This window comes from Pseudophryne corroboree, chromosome 3, assembly GCF_028390025.1.
Source record: "Pseudophryne corroboree isolate aPseCor3 chromosome 3, aPseCor3.hap2, whole genome shotgun sequence".
NCBI lineage: Eukaryota > Metazoa > Chordata > Amphibia > Anura > Myobatrachidae > Pseudophryne > Pseudophryne corroboree.
The window spans coordinates 168,148,422-168,164,970 of NC_086446.1; the positions used below are offsets into that span (position 1 = coordinate 168,148,422).

Below are 16,549 nucleotides of genomic sequence, written 5' to 3' on the forward strand. Positions count from 1 at the left end.
ATGAGGCTATTCCATTTGGCAGGTTCCATGCCAGGGTTTTTCAGTGGGATCTGTTGGACAAGTGGTCCGGATCCCATCTGCACATGCACCGGAAAATAATCCTGTCCTCCAAGACCAGAATCTCGCTCCTATGGTGGCTGCACAGCTCTCACCTCCTAGAGGGACGCAGGTTCTGGATCCAGGATTGGATCCTAGTGACCACGGATGCGAGTCTCCGAGGCTGGGGAGCGGTCACACAGGGGGAAAATTTCCAGGGAAGATGGTCAAGCCAGGAAGTTTCTCTACACATAAACGTGTTGGAGTTAAGGGCCATTTACAACGGCCTTCTTCAAGCGGAACGTCTTCTTCACAATCTGCCAGTCCTGATCCAGTCGGACAATATAACAGCAGTAGCGCACATAAACCGCCAGGGCGGAACAAAGAGCAGAGCGACAATGGCAGAGGCCACAAAAGTTCTCCGCTGGGCGGAAAGACATACAAGCGCTCTGTCGGCGATATTCATTCCAGGAGTGGACAACTGGGAAGCAGACTTCCTCAGCAGACACGATCTCCATCCAGGAGAGTGGGGTCTTCATCAAGAGGTCTTCGCAGAAGTGACAAATCTTTGGGGAATTCCTCAGATAGACATGATGGCGTCTCGCCTCAACAAGAAACTTCAGAGATATTGCTCTAGGTCGAGAGACCCTCAAGCAATAGCAGTGGACGCCCTAGTGACACCGTGGGTGTTTCAGTCAGTGTACTTGTTCCCTCTGCTTCCGCTCATTCCAAAGGTACTGAAGATCATAAGAAGGACAAAGGTTCAGGCGATCCTCATTGTTCCGGACTGGCCAAGAAGAGCTTGGTATCCAGATCTTCAGGAATTACTCATAGGAGATCCTTGGCCTCTTCCTCTACGAGAGGACCTGTTACAGCAGGGGCCGTGCGTGTATCAAGACTTACCGCGGCTACGTTTGACGGCTTGGAGGTTGAACGCCGGATCCTAGCCCGAAAGGGATATCCTAGTGAAGTAATTCCCACACTTCTTCAGGCTAGAAAAGTAGTAACGGCGAAACATTATCACCGTATTTGGAGAAAATATGTGTCTTGGTGTGAATCCAAAAAGGCTCATGCGGAAGAATTTCATCTAGGCCGGTTTCTCCATTTTCTGCAAGCAGGTGTGGATGCTGGCCTAAAGTTGGGCTCAATTGAAGTACAAATTTCGGCCTTATCAATTTTCTTTCAAAAAGAATTGGCTTCCCTTCCGTAAGTTCAGACTTTCGTGAAAGGCGTGCTGCACATCCAACCTCCATTTGTGCCCCCGGTGGCGCCATGGGATCTTAACGTGGTATTGCAGTTCCTTCAATCACATTGGTTTGAACCTTTGCAGAAGATAGAGTTAAAATTTCTCACTTGGAAAGTGGTCATGCTGTTGGCCTTGGCATCCGCAAGGCGGGAGTCTGAGTTAGCGGCCTTGTCTCACAAGAGCCCATATTTAATCTACCATGAAGATAGAGCAGAGTTGAGAACTCGTCAAACGTTTCTACCGAAGGCGGTTTCATCGTTCCACATGAACCAACCTATTGTGGTGCCAGTGGCTACTTCCGCCTTCGCTGAGTCAAAATCCCTCGATGTGGTTAGGGCTTTGAAGGTTTATGTCGCCAGGACGGCTCAACTTTGGAAAACAGACGCTCTGTTTGTCCTGTAAGCTCCCAACAAGATTGGGAATCCTGCTTCTAAGCAGACTATTGCACGTTGGATCTTTACTACAATTCAGAATGCTCATTCTACGGCTGGTTTGCCGTTACCAAAATCAGTGAAGGCCCACTCTACCAGAAAGGTGGGCTCATCCTGGGTGGCTGCCCTGGGGGTCTCGGCGTTACAACTTTGCCGAGCAGCTACTTGGTTGGGTGTCATCCGCACTCTCCCGCCCGTTCTTGAGCTTGGTAAAACCCCATGGTTCTTGAAGTGTCCCCAGCATCCTCTAGGACGTATGAGAAAATAGGATTTTAATACCTACCGGTAAATCCTTTTCTCTTAGTCCGTAGAGGATGCTGGGCGCCCGTCCCAGTGCGGACTCTATCTGCAGTAATTACTTATTAGTTATTGGTTATGTTACACGCAAGTTGTGTTTCTGTTATGGTCAGCCTGTTGCTGACATTGTTCATGCCGTTAACTGGATTTCTGTTGAATGCCATGTTGTACGGCGTGTTTGTGGTGTGAGCTGGTATGTATCTCACCTAGTTTAACAATAAATCCTTTTCCTCTAAATGTCTGTCACCCTGGGCACAGTTCCTATAACTGGAATCTGGAGGAGGGGCATAGAGGGAGGAGCCAGTTCACACCCATTCAAAGTCTTAAAAGTGCCCATGTCTAAAAAGTGCCCAGTTTAAGCAGCACTCCATTTTCAGACATGTATATAGACAAAATAGCCGGTGCCCTCCGTTAAGTAACAGTGTGTAGCAAAGTTACCATCCTATAGTGTAGCGGTTGGCGGCACCCACGGCTCCGTGAGGAAGACTCAGGGTGATAGTCAATGTTTCAATGTTGAGATTACAACATATTCGTCAGGACAAAACAGAGTAGAACAACACATACCTTTATATTCCTGTCCGACCGTCCATGCCGCCCGCCGCAAGTCACATCCCGCTCTGTCAAATGACATAATCATCATCAACGGAGAGTCCCGGACACCCGTGCACAATACACATAATTACAATACCATCGCCAAAATATGAATACAAAAATACAAAACAAATATACATATAATTAAACAAGTATTGCTGGAATCTACTAAACGGTATTACACCCATAAAATAGCGGCATAATAATGTATTGCACAGATCCCAGCGCAGACCTACAGACGATTGTAACATTGTAATAGTAAAATCAGCAATAGCATAGACAGCACTTAATGTAAATAATAACAAGTGCATCACTCGGTGTAACTAGTTGAAACATTCTAACCACATGTAAGCAACTATTTGTACCATAATTAGTCTTAACCAATTCACTAATGATTATAGACCCCACGCGGACACAAGAGGAAGAAAGTTGATTACAGAGAACAATTTAACCTTGTGATATGTGCAGTACATTATTATGCAATCTTTATTATGCCGCTATTGTACGGGTTTAATACCTGTTAGTAGATTCCAGCAATACTTGTTTAATTATATGTATATTTGTTTTGTATTTTTGTATTAATATTTTGGCGATGGTATTTGTTTTCTCTGACGTCCTAGAGGATACCGGGGTTCCATTTAGTACCATGGGGTATAGACTGGTCCACTAGGAGTCATGGGCACTTTAAGAAACTGATAGTGTGGGCTGGCTCCTCCCTCTATGCCCCTCCTACCAGACTCCGTTTAGAAAATGTGCCTGGAGGAGCCGGTCACGCTTTGGAAAGAGTTTTCTGCATTTATTTTCTTTTTTATTATTTTCAGGCAGCTCTGGCTGGCACCAGACTGCCTGCATAGTGGGACATGGGGAGGAAACGGCCCAACCTCCCTAGGGTTAATGGTTCTGTTCCCCGCTGGCAGGACACTGAGCTTCTGAGGGTCCTATTCGTAAGCCCCACCACGGCGAGTGTACAGACCCGCAGCACGCCGCCACCCCTAACAGAGCCTGAAGAGTGGTGAGTAGGTGGCCGGCGTCCCAGTTAGCGGGTCGCCGGCTGTAATGGCGGCATGAGGGTAGAGCGCAGCGCTGCATGCACACTGCGCTCCGGCTTCAGGATGCTGCAGACTGCAATATTGAAACCACTTTCAAATCTCTGTACACAGCTGCGGTGGTGGCCCAGAGACCCACTATAGCTTGTGCATGAATCACTAGGGCCATTGCAAAATAGTTAGGTAATCTAATTGACTGGTTAGATTCCTTATCCAGGGGAAAGATCATTTTACTCTTACAACAGATACAGGATTCTTCTAACTTTATGGTGGAGGCCATAAAGGAAATTGGTTTACTCAATGCACACACCACTGCCATGGCACGCAGGGGCTTGTGGCTACGCCACTGGACTGCGGACGCGGATTCCAGGAATGGCGTGGAAAGCCTACCTTTCACAGGTGAAGCCCTTTTTGGAGATGAACTGGATTCTTGGATATCCAAGGCTACGGCGGGTAAGTCTGCATACCTTCCTTCCGCAGCTCCCCTGGCTAAAAAAATCCTACACTGCTCCACCTCTGCAGTCCTTTCGGATAGCAAAGCTTAAAAACAAAACCAAAGGTTCTTCTACGACCTTTAAAGGCACTAGAGGTAAACCCAGAAAACCAGCAACTGCAGGTTCACAGAAACAGAACCCCGGTTCTGCTTCCTCTAAGCCTTCAACATGACGGTGGACCGCACCGCCTGGAAGACAGGCAGGTAGGAGCCCGTTCGAGATTCTTCTGTCACATATGGGCAACATCATGCCAGGATCCCTGGATCAGAAATTTTATAGCCCAGGGCTACAGACTGGAGTTTCAGGAACTCCCACCTCACAGATTGTTCAAATCAGGCTTACCAGCTTCTCAAGAAGCAAGTATGACTTTACAGGAAGCAATTCAAAAACTGATACAGACTCCGGTTATTGTTCCAGTTCCATTTATGCTGCAAACTCAGGGTTATTATTCCAACCTGTTTGTAGTTTTGAAACCGGACGTTTTGGTAAGGCCCACTTTAAATCTCAAGTTGTTGAACCCGTGCTTACGGGTGTTCAAGTTCAGGATGGTTCTCTGAGAGCGGTGATCTCAGGTCTAGAGGAGGGGGAATTCTTGGTGTCTATGGATATCAAGGATGCGTACATTCATATTCCGGTTTGGCCACCTCATCAAGCTTATCTAAGGTTTGCCTTACAGGACTGTCACTACCAGTTCCAGGCCCTGCCATTTGGCCTCTCTACGGCACCGAGGGTGTTCACCAAGGTAATAGCAGAGATGACGTTTCTCCTCCGCAAACAGGGAGTGAATATAATACCGTACTTGGACGATCTGCTGATAAAAGCACCATCCAGGGAGAGGTTGTTAGTCAACATTGCCCTCTCAACCCGACTACTCCAGGATCACGGGTGGATTTTGAACCTATTAAAGTCTCATCTGGAACCAACACGGAGGCTTCCATTCCTGGGGATGATATTGCATATGTAGGTGCAGAAGGTATTCCTTCTGTTGGAAAAGGCATTGGTGATCCAGTCGATGGTGCAGGATGTTCTAAGACAAACCCAGACATCGGTGCATCTATGCATTCGCCCTCTGAGAAAGATGGTAGCCGATGCGCTGCAGTACAGAAGGTTTCACGCAAAGGCCCTTCCAGCTGGATCTGTTGGACAAATGGTCCGGATCACATCTTCACATGCACCATAAGATCTGTCTGTCACCAAAAGCTAGGATTTCTCTTCTGTGGTGGCTTCAGACTTCTCACCTGACAGAGGGCCGAAGGTTCAGGATTCAAAATTGGATTCTGCTAACCACAGACGCAAGCCTCAGAGGTTGGGGAGCAGTCACCCAGGCGGAACAGTTCCAAGGAAAATGGTCAAGTCAGGAAGCCATTCTTCCAATCAACATTCTGGAACTAAGGGCCATATACAACGCCCTTCTACAGGCATTGCATCTTCTTCAAGATCAAGCCATTCAGGTTCAGTCGACCAATGTGACTGCAGTAACGTACATAAACTGACAAGGCGGAACGAAGAGTAGGGCAGCAATGTCAGAGGTAACAAGGATTCTCCTCTGGACAGAAAGACACACTGTGGCGTTGTCCGCGATCTTCATTCTGGAAGTAGACAACTGGGAAGCAGACACGACCTCCACCCAGGAGAGTGGGGCCTTCACCCGGAGGTGTTTGGGAGCTTGACACATTGGTGGGGAATGCCACAAATCGACATGATGGCCTCTCATCTCAACAAGAAGCTCAATCGTTATTGTTCCAGGTCGAGGGACCCACAAGCAGTGGCGGTGGACGCTCTGGTGACTCCATGGGTCTACCAGATGGTGTACGTGTACCACCACTCCCATTGATCCCAAAGATTCTCAAAAGAATAAAAAGGGAAAAGGTTCAAGCCATTCTCATTGCTCCAGACTGGCCAAGAAGGGCCTGGTATGCGGATCTACTGGAGTTGCTCCTAGAGGACCCGTGGCCTCTACCTCTTCGCGAGGACCTTCTCCAACCTGACACCCCACTGTCATTCACCTCTACCCTACCTTGGGCCCAATCATCCACCACTCTGCCCTGCTCCCTCCTCTACCTACCTCACCTCATACCCCTCTGTACCGCACTTTACTCCCTCCATGCTCAACTGCTGCAGTGTCCCATACTAGCCCAGGAGCCATCACCCTCACTACACCTTCTGTATCCCTGTCTTCTAAATCCATCTCACCTCATTGCTACAGCAACCCTGATAATCTCATTCACATCACTCCCTCAGACTCTCTCCCTCTCTCCTGTGCCCTCTGGAATGCCAGAGCTGTCTGTAATAACTGGTCCCCACCCATGACCTTTTCATCTCAAATTCCTTGTATCTCCTAGCCATCACTGAAACTTGGATTACCCCCTCTGACACAGTTTCTCCAGCTGCTCTCTCTGCAGGGGGTCTCACATTCTTCCACAGCCCCCGACCTGGGGGTCGCCACGGTGGTGGTGTTGGGCTCCTACTACCATCTAGCTACTCATACTAACTCATACCACCAGAACCATCCCTTACATTCTCTACATTTGAGGTCCATGCCATACACCTCTTCCAACTTGTTCATCTTCGAGTAGCTGTCATTTACTGCCCCCCTGGCATGCCCTCCAAATTCCTTGACAACTTTGCTTCCTCACTTCCTCTCTTCTGACATTCCCTCCATTATCCTATGTGATTTCAACATCCCTAACGATAACCCCACAAAATCACCTGCCTCTAAACTCCTTAACCTCACCGCTTCTCTTGGTCTCTCCCAGTGGACCTCCTCCCCCTCCCATGTGAGTGCAAGCTCACTGGATCTGGTTTTCACTCACTGTTGTGATCTTTCTGATTTCGCTAACTCCCTGTTCCCCCTCTCTGACCATCAATTGCTCACTTTTAACCTATCTCTATCTGCCTGTCCATCTTTACCACCTAAGACTACCATCAATAAGCGTAACATTGAGGCTATTGACACCACTTCCCTATCTTCCCTGTTTGACTCGCTGCTTTCTCCTATTCTCTCTCTTTCCTGCCCTGAACAAGCTACTTCCCTTTTACAATGCATCCCTTACCTCTGCTCTTGACTCTGTCACCCCACCAACCACTATTCACCCTCGCAGATCGACACACCAACCCTGGTACACCAAATGCACCAGATATCTGCAAAAATGCTCACATACCGCTGAGCGTCAGTGGAGGAAATCACGCAATAAGGCTGACTTCTTCCACTACAAATGTATGCTCTCATCCTACTTTGCTGCCCTTACCTTTTCAAAACAATCTTACTTCAAAAACCTCATCTTCTCCCAATCCTCAAACCCCAGGCGCCTCTTTGCCACTGTCAACTCACTCCTCTGTCCACCCCCGCCTCAACTCCCCTCTTCGCTTTCTGCTCTTGACTTTGCTACCTACTTCACATCCAAAACTGACTCCATTCATCAGGACAATACATTCCACCAAATCCTGGGCAACCCCCCTCCTCCATTTCTCAACCCCCCTCTCCTTCCCTCCTACCAACTCTGACATCTTTCTTCCCTGTATCTGGAGAGGAAGTCATGATCCTCATCTGGTCCTCCACCCCCTCCACCTCCCCACCTTCTCCGCTTCCTCTCTTCTTCTGCCTGTTTCCATCTGGCCCATCTTCTCAATCTCTCACTCTCATCAGGCACTGACCCTTCTGCCTTCAAGCATGCACTTGTCTCCCCTATTCTTAAAAAACCTACCCTTGATCTAACCAATATCTCCAACTACCGACCCATCTCTCTTCTCTCTTTTGCCTCCAAACTCCTTGAGCGTATTGTCTACAACCGCCTCACTGTCTTTCTTTCTTCCCTTTCACTGCTTGACCCTTTCCAGTCTGGTTTCCGTCCTCAGCACTCTACTGAAACTGCCCACACAAAAGTCTGCAATGACCTCCTTGCTGCTAAATCCAGGGGCCACTACTCTCTGCTTATTCTCCTTGACCTCTGCTGCTTTCGACACTGTAAACCACCCTCTTCTGCAAATCCTTTAGTCCCTTGTTTTGCGTGATACTGCTCTCTCCTGGCTGTCCTCCTACCTTTCTGACCGTTCCTTCTCTGTCTCCTCTCATAACTCCACCTAACCCCCACTTCCTCTAACAGTAGGCGTCCCCCAAGGTTCTGTTCTTGTGCCTTTCCTTTTTTTTCTCTACACATCCTCATTAGGTGAGCTCATTAGCTCTATTGACTTAAAATATAATCTCTACGCTGACGATATTCAAATCTACCTTTCCTCCCCTGACCTCTCCCCTGCTCTCCTCACTTGCATCTCCAACTGTCTCTCTGCTATCTCCTCCTGGATGTCCCAGCGCTTTCTTAAACTTAACATGTCTAAGACTGAGCTGATTATCTTCCCTCCCTCCCGCATAACCTCACCTCCCACAATTTCATTATCCATTGCTCGCACAACTATCTCCTCTAGCCCCCAAGTGCGATGTCTTGGAGTAATCCTTGACTCCTCCCTCTCCTTCAAACCACACATTCAGTACCTCTCAAAACCTGCCATTTCCATCTCAAAAACATCTCCAGGATCAGACCCTTTCTCACCCAGGATGCTACCAAGACCTTCAGCCACTCACTGGTCATCTCCAGATTGGACCACTCACTGGTCATCTCCAGATTGGACTACTGCAATCTCCTCCTATCTGGCCTCCCTCAAAAAATGCCTCTCTCCACTTCAGTCTATCCTCAATGCTCCTGCCTGTCTCATCTTCATCACCAAACGTACTACACCCACATCCCCTCTCTTGCAGGACCTTCACTGGCTACCCTTCCCATTCAGAATCTAATGCAAGCTTCTCACACTCGCCTACAAAGCCCTCACCCACTCTTCTCCCTCTTACATCTCTGACCTTATCTCCCTTTACATTCCCACCTGTCCTCTTCGCTCTGCTAATGCACGCCGTCTCTCCTGTCAACTGATTACCTCCTCCCACTCCTACCTACAAGATTTTGCACATACTGCTCCCTATCTCTGAAATGCTCTACCTCTCCCCATCTGACTCTCCACCTCTCTACAAAACTTCAAACGGGCTCTCAAGACCCACTTCTTCACCAAACCCAGCCAACTCTCCACCTACCCCTCTTGTCTATGCTTACTCTCTACCCCTTCTGTGTCACCCCAGTCTGTTAGCCCCTCACCTTTTAGATTGTAAGCTCGCAAGAGCAGGGACTTCTTTCCTCATGTGCCTTTTCTTACTTACACTATCTTATACTCCATACTCCCTTTGATGGCACCTAACCCCGGGTTTTCTATACCTGTCCTATTTTGTCCTGTACTGTAAGGGCTGTTTTTGTGTTTGCTCATTTTATTATGTACTGTGTAATGGGCACTGTGGATCCCTTGTGGCGCCATATAAATAAAGGATGATGATAATAATAACAGTTATCTATCATGACTTACCACAGCTACGTTTGACGACATGGAGGTTGAGCGTCAAATTCTAGCCCAGAAAGGGATCCCGGATAGGGTTATTCCAACCCTGATCCAATCCAGAAACGGGGTAACGTCTAAACATTTCCACCGTATTTTGAAAAAATACATCTCTTGTTGTGAGTACAGGAAATTTCCTGTGGTGGAATTTCACCTGGGATGTTTTTCTCCTTTTTCTGCAGTCAGATGTTGATGTGGGCCTACGTTTGGGCTCCATAAAAGTCCAGATTTTGGCCTTATCCACTCTCTTCCAGAAACAATTGGCTTTTCTCCCTGAAGTTCAGACATTTTTGAAGGGGGTTCTGCACATCCAACCGCCCTTTGTGCCTCCTACGGCATCTTGGGATCTCAACGTGGTGTTGCAGTTGCTGCAATCGGAATGATTTGAGCCTTTACAGGACGTTGACGTCAAGTTTCTTACGTGGAAGGCCGTCACGCTGTTGGCCTTGGCTTCTGTGAGGCATGTGTCGGAGGCGTTGTCTCACAAAAGCCCCTATTTGATTTTTCATGAAGATAGGGCTGAACTCAGAACTCGTCAGCAATTTCTTCCAAAGTAGGTGTCAGCGTTTCATATCAACCAGCCTATTGTTGTTCCGGTGGTTACCGACACATCTGCTACTTCAAAGTCCTTGGATGTTGTGAGGGCTTTGAAGATCTATGTGAAGCTGACCGCTCGTCACAGATAATCTGACTCTCTGTTTGTTCTCTATGATCCCAATAGAATTGGGTGTCCTGCTTCAAAGCAGACAATTGCACGCTGGATCAGGCTTACTATCTAGCATGCTTATTCCACAGCAGGTTTGCCATGTCCAAAATCTGTACAGGCCCACTCTACTAGGTCGGTGGGTTCTTCCTGGGTGGCTGCCCCGGGGTGTCTCGGCTTTACAGCTCTGCCGAGCAGCTGCTTGGTCAGGTTCGAACACGTTTGCTAAGTTCTACAAGTTCGATACTTTGGCCTCTGAGGACCTTCAGTTTGGTCAATCAGTTCTGCAGGAACCTCAGCACTCTTCTGCCCGGTTTGGGAGCTTTGGTACATCCCCATGGTATTAAATGGAACCCCAGTATCCTCTAGGACGTAAGAGAAAATAGGATTTTAATTACCTACCGGTAAATCCTTTTCTCGTAGTCTGTAGAGGATACTGGGCCCCCGCCCAGTGCTTAGTGTCTTCCTGCACTGTTGCTTGGCTAAGTATTATTGGTTCAGCGGTTGCTGTTCCTGGTTTAAAGTTTGGTTAGCTTGGCTTTCCTCTAGTTTGTGTGTGCTGATTCGGAATCTCACCACTATCCTTTTATATCCTTCTGTCAAAGTATGTCCGTCTCCTTGGGCGCAGTTTCCTAGACTGAGTTTGGTAGGAGGGGCATAGAGGGAGGAGCCAGCCCACACTATCAGTTTCTTAAAGTGTCCATGGCTCCTAGTGGACCTGTCTGTACCCCATGGTACAAAATGGAACCCCAGTATCCTCTATGGACTACGAGAAAAGGATTTACCGGTAGGTAATTAAAATCCTATTTATTGTGCACAGCAGTCCGGGACTCTCCATGATGCCGTGGCTGGCGCCTCATGATGATGTCATTTGACAGAGTGGGATGCTGCTGGAGGCGGGCGGCATGAATGGTCGGGCAGGGATATAAAGGTATGTGGTGTTCTACTCTGTTTTGAGTATATCTGAAAGTAATGAATATATAAAGATACCTTCATGTGCTTTTAATTCACCTAATAATAGTGAGTAGGGTACGCCTATACTTTATCCAATAGGGGCAACACCTAAGTAAAAAAGTACGCACTTGTTGTTTTTTTGTGGGGATATAATTTTACATTTTTCTGGATAAACAGTTCTACACATTGGTTGTCCTTTTTTTTTTCCACACGTACATGAGACTGGTATGTTGAATGAATTGGATTGACGTTTTTTCCATGAAATATTCAAAGATACCTTGATGTGCTTCGAATCCTCCATGTCACTGTGAGTGGGGTACACCATTTATTGGTTCATCGTATAAGCTAAAAGATACCTTTATGAGCTTTCTTCACCTTACAACTATTGTGAGTGGGGTACGCCCTTTGTCTAAATACACTATTTATTCCATCGGTTTAGAAGTACCGTGAATATTTCAGGTATAAAGAAACCGTGTTTTGTACATCTCAGTGTTTATTGTGTGAGTCTCTGTACTCTTTCAACACACCACATACCACTTATACGTCACCTTCACGAGAGAGAATTTTTTTTTTCTTGTAAGACATAACACTGTGTTTAAAAATTGTATTACACTATTGGTATTTTGATTTTTTTTCTTCATATGCACCATGTCACTTTAAATGGGAGTCAAGCATTCGATGGATTTGAAGACAGACACCAGAGAATTTTTCTAAAAGGAACGTATTGTATACTACAGTTTTTTATTTCCTCACAAAATGTAACCGCCCAGGGTTGCTACTTCCCACTTTGTTTTTTCTCTTTGTATTGCGTTTTGGTGACATCTTTGGGAGGCATGTGATCTAAGGCAGCTACACTCAGCGCCAATGTAGCAGGAGTTCTCTAACTTTGCTTTTCTACAAAGAGGCTTAGACTTAGGTCTGTGTCTGGCCTCCCTCAAGGTTCATATTTCTGCCTTGTCGGTTTGGTTTCAGTGCAAGATTGCCTCTACACCTGATGTTCATACATTAACTTAGGGTGTTCTACGTATTCAGCCTTCCTATGTCCCTCCAGTGGCTCCATGGGACCTGTCTACTGTATTGAAAACCCTTCAAGAGTCTCCCTTCGAACAACTTGAATCGGTGCACATCAAATGGCTCACGGCCAAGGTCCTGTTCTTGCTGGCTATTGCCTCCGTGAGAAGGGTCTTGGACTTAGGCGCTTTGTCCTGTCGTCCGCCCTTTCTGATTTTCCACCGTGACAGGGTGGTTCTCCAAACCAGGCCTGGTTACTTGCCTAAGGTGGTGTCATCTTTTCACCTGAATCAAGAGATTGTGGTCCCGGCCTTTATCTCTTCGGATTTATCGGCTAAAGAACGGTCTTCAGATGTGGTTAGGGCTCTCCATGTCTATGTGGACAGGACTGCCTCTATTAGACGGTCTGATGCCCTGTTTGTCCTGTTTGGATTCCACAAACGCGGCTGGCCTTTGAATAAGCAAACCTTGGCCAGATGGATTAGAATGGTGATTGCACATGCTTATGCGCAGACTGGACTTCCAGCTCCTGCTGCGATTTAAGGCCCATTCTAGCCGGTCTGTTGGACCTTTTTGGGTGACCCGCCGCGGCCCGTCCACAGAACAATTGTGCCAGGCGGCTGCGTGGTCCTCTGTGACCATGTTTCTTAGGTTCTATGCCTTTGATACCTTCGCCTCCCAGGATACTTCCTTTGGACATCGGATTCTCACATCCTCTAAGGCGCGTCCCCTCCCTTGAGGAACTGCTTTAGGACATCCCGATGTTTCCCTGTGGAAACCAATGTAACGTGCTGCAGAAAAGGAGAGTTATGGTAGACTTACCATAGTTAAATCTCTTTCTGTGAAGTACATTGGGTTCCACAGGGCACCCACCCTGACATACCTAGCTTCTTTGGGTTTGCATGGCATTAGCCACTGGTACCTTCTCCTGACATAAGAATGTGTTCTTATGTGACTAACATCTGCCTTCTCTCTTGCCTGCTCCTTCATTGGACTGGTTATCAAAACTGAGCTCTCAGTGCCTGGAGGTGGGGTTATAGAGGAGGCCCTGGGACAGCTAAAGCTTTGCCTGTTGGTTCCTCTGGATCCAGATCCACTCTACCCCCTGATGTTTCCCTGTGGAACCCAATGTACCTCACAGAAAGAGAGTCAACAATGGTAAGTCTACCATAATTCTCCTTTTAATCATACAGCAGCACATAGTTTCATTCCTGTGTACAATATTTCAGTTCATCTTGGCATAACAAGTGATGAGTCTAAAATTGATTAAATGCTAATTTGCAGAGTATTAATATTATTGCATTTGTACTGAAATGTATACAATAATCCAGTGAAAATAATAATGCAATTACTATATTAATGAAGGTGGCAAGTTTGTTAGTGTTGGGCTTAAACAGAGCATTGTTAAGATGTAAAACCCAATGATTATTATTCCAACAGGGAAGCATATGATATGCCGGCTGTCGGGATCCCGGTGCTCATGATATCGGGGCCGGGATCCCGACAGCCTGCATACCGACAACTATTCTCCCTCTTGGGGTGTCCACAACACCCCTGGAGGGAGAATAAATAGTGTAGCGCATGTAGTGCTCTTTTGCGCTCGCCCCTCTGCCGGCATTCCGGCGGTATAGAAAAGTACAACCATTCCCACACTGTTGTTCAAAGTTATTTGGTTAAAGATTATAATGTGCAAATTTACCTCATTATAGTTTGTGCAGAAATGATCATGTGTTTATTTAATCGCCTGCATTAATGTACAGTGGATATTTTTAATAAAGTTATCTTATATCTCTTTGTTAGGTTCCAGAACTGGCAGGGTTTTGGCTGCTCAGCATCTTGTTGCAGCTTCCACTTCTGCTTTTCCTTTTATTCGACCCTGGAGTGGAGCCTTTACCACTTGAACGGGCCTCACATGGGATACTGACCGCGTTCCTGCTCTTTCAGATTCCTGTGTCGTCGCTCACACTACGCAAGACCACCCAACGTCTTGCTGGTAGATTTCACCAGCTAGAGAATTTAAGGGAGCAAGCTTGATATGATCTTGCTTTGCTGTTGGAAGGAAAAAGCCATATTCAGTCAGGGTGGAAGAGGCAATACCAGTTGAGTAACAGAACAATAGTGCAAAAGCAGCACATACTATCAAAATGCCTTAATTATTTCATATAATGAAAACCGCAGAAATGTTGTAGTTTACATGCTGCTGGAGGGACCTAGTTTATGGAAATAACACCTTTACAACCTAATACATGACTGCAATGTGGACATTAATGGAACCCTAGGGTTGCAAGCCCCGACATAACGTCACATACTTTGTACTAGCTGCTGACCTCTGACTGGCTCTAATAGAAATTTCTCATTCCCACCTAACACAGTTAAACATGATCTATTTCTTATAAATTGTCAAGGAATAAAATGTAGTTTTTAATTATTGTTACTAACATTGTGGGACACCCCTCCGGGATATCCTGGAGAAGAGTTCCCAGGTGTGGCTGTGGCATCGATTCCCCATTTCCCTGTTAATACACCAGAGGCAGGACCATGGCAATGCAATTCACAGTCCCTCTTCACTGCACAAGTGGACTTTATGCAGGATAGATGTTTCCGCTCCCATTATCCAGTGAGAGCTCCTCAAAATTCAGAAGTCTCCTGCACATTCCTGAAGAGTTGAAAAGTTTATGTCTTTATCCAAAACTTAATCTGAATATTTTATTAAGGACACGCATAGCACTCAGCCTGGAATTAACCTTGTTCTCTTCCTTCTGAGTATAATGTTATAGTGACATTTCTCTCAAACATTAAATCTTAAAACAATAGGCCTAATTCAGAGGTGGATGCAATGTCTATGCTGCACACAGTTGGCCGATGTAAGTCTGAGACGCAAAGTGCATGCGTCCTGATTGTTACTGCGCAGACTACTAAATCAGAGGTCCAGTAAGGTGTACCTGGAAGGTAATGGGGGTGGCTTAGCAGATGCAGCGTCGCTGAAAGTGGTCTCTGAACTGCTCACGTGGGACGCCATACTTGGACAAAGAAAGTGCACCTCCCATAAGGCTGGTGCAAGTTGTTGGTGCACCAGTGGGTACTCTAAAGACTCTTCGAGGCGGAAATGCGCTTTCTCAAGTTGCTGCAAGTTGGTGTCTCAGTTTTTAGAAAATTAGACCCAATATGTGTTGTACATTTATAATTGAACATTTGTGTGTTTATGTTTAAATATCATGTACAATAAGATTTTATGATAAGTATACGAATAATTGCTCTTGTACATCACTCAAATTGTCACTTTTATATGTAAATATACGCTTATTTTCATATATTCATATATTTTGGTCGGCAGTCTTTTTTTTTTTTTTTAAAGAATATACAATTAATTAATCTGTTGATGCTTTTACAGTTTCTGATTAAGCTAGAATGGCTCTAATTGGAATCCAACATCACTTTTATTGACAGTTGGGACACATTTAGGAGTTGGCTTTCTTTTCTGAAAATAATTGAAAAAGCAATTTGATTAATATCTGGTAATAATGAGGTAAAGATATGAATAAACTTGAAAGTATCCCAGTGTTTTCTCCGTTCAAGGCTACACACCATGAAACAACAGTTACATTTTATATGCTGATCTCTGCTAAATTATTTTACCTCAACATGTGGACTGTTTGATGTCCAGAGAGGTTAAAAAAAATATTAGCCGAGATAAGCCTATAAAATGAAGCTTCTGTCTCGTGTGTAGCCATACACAAAGAATATGTTGAGAAAAAAAATCAAGATGTAAGTCTAATGGCCCTCATTCCGAGTTGTTCGCTCGCTAGCTGCTTTTAGCAGTATTGCACACGCTAACCGCCACCTACTGGGAGTGAATCTTAGCTTAGCAGAATTGCGAACGAAAGATTCGCAATATTGCAAAAAGATTTCTCTGTGCAGTTTCTGAGTAGCTCGAGACTTACTCTTCCAGTGCGATCAGTTCAGTGCTTGTCGTTCCTGGTTTGACGTCACAAACACACCCAGCGTTCGCCCAGACACTCCCCCGTTTCTTCAGCCACTCCCGCGTTTTTCCCAGAAACGGCAGCGTTTTTTCACACACTCCCATAAAACGGTCAGTTTCCGCCCAGAAACACCCACTTCCTGTCAATCACACTCCGATCACCAGAACGAAGAAAAAACCTCGTAGTGCCGTGAGTAAAATACCAATCTTCATAGCAAATTTACTTGGCGCAGTCGCAGTGCGAACATTGCGCATGCACAATTAGCGGAAAATCGCTGTGATGCGAAGAAAATTACCGAGCGAACAACTCGGAATGAGGGCCAATATG

General features: G+C 46.1%; 1 protein-coding gene across 1 annotated transcript in view; it reads left to right on the plus strand.

Annotated features, from left to right (window-relative positions):
- The window catches only part of TMEM17 (transmembrane protein 17), a 71,163-nt gene extending 55,602 nt beyond the window's left edge, over positions 1 to 15,561 (plus strand). Inside the window, exon 4 of the mRNA XM_063958577.1 lies at positions 14,043 to 15,561. Coding sequence (XP_063814647.1) covers positions 14,043 to 14,276 — 234 coding nt within the window. The 3' untranslated portion in view covers positions 14,277 to 15,561. The remainder of the gene's footprint in view (positions 1 to 14,042) is intronic.
- The last annotated feature ends 988 nt before the right edge of the window (positions 15,562 to 16,549 follow it).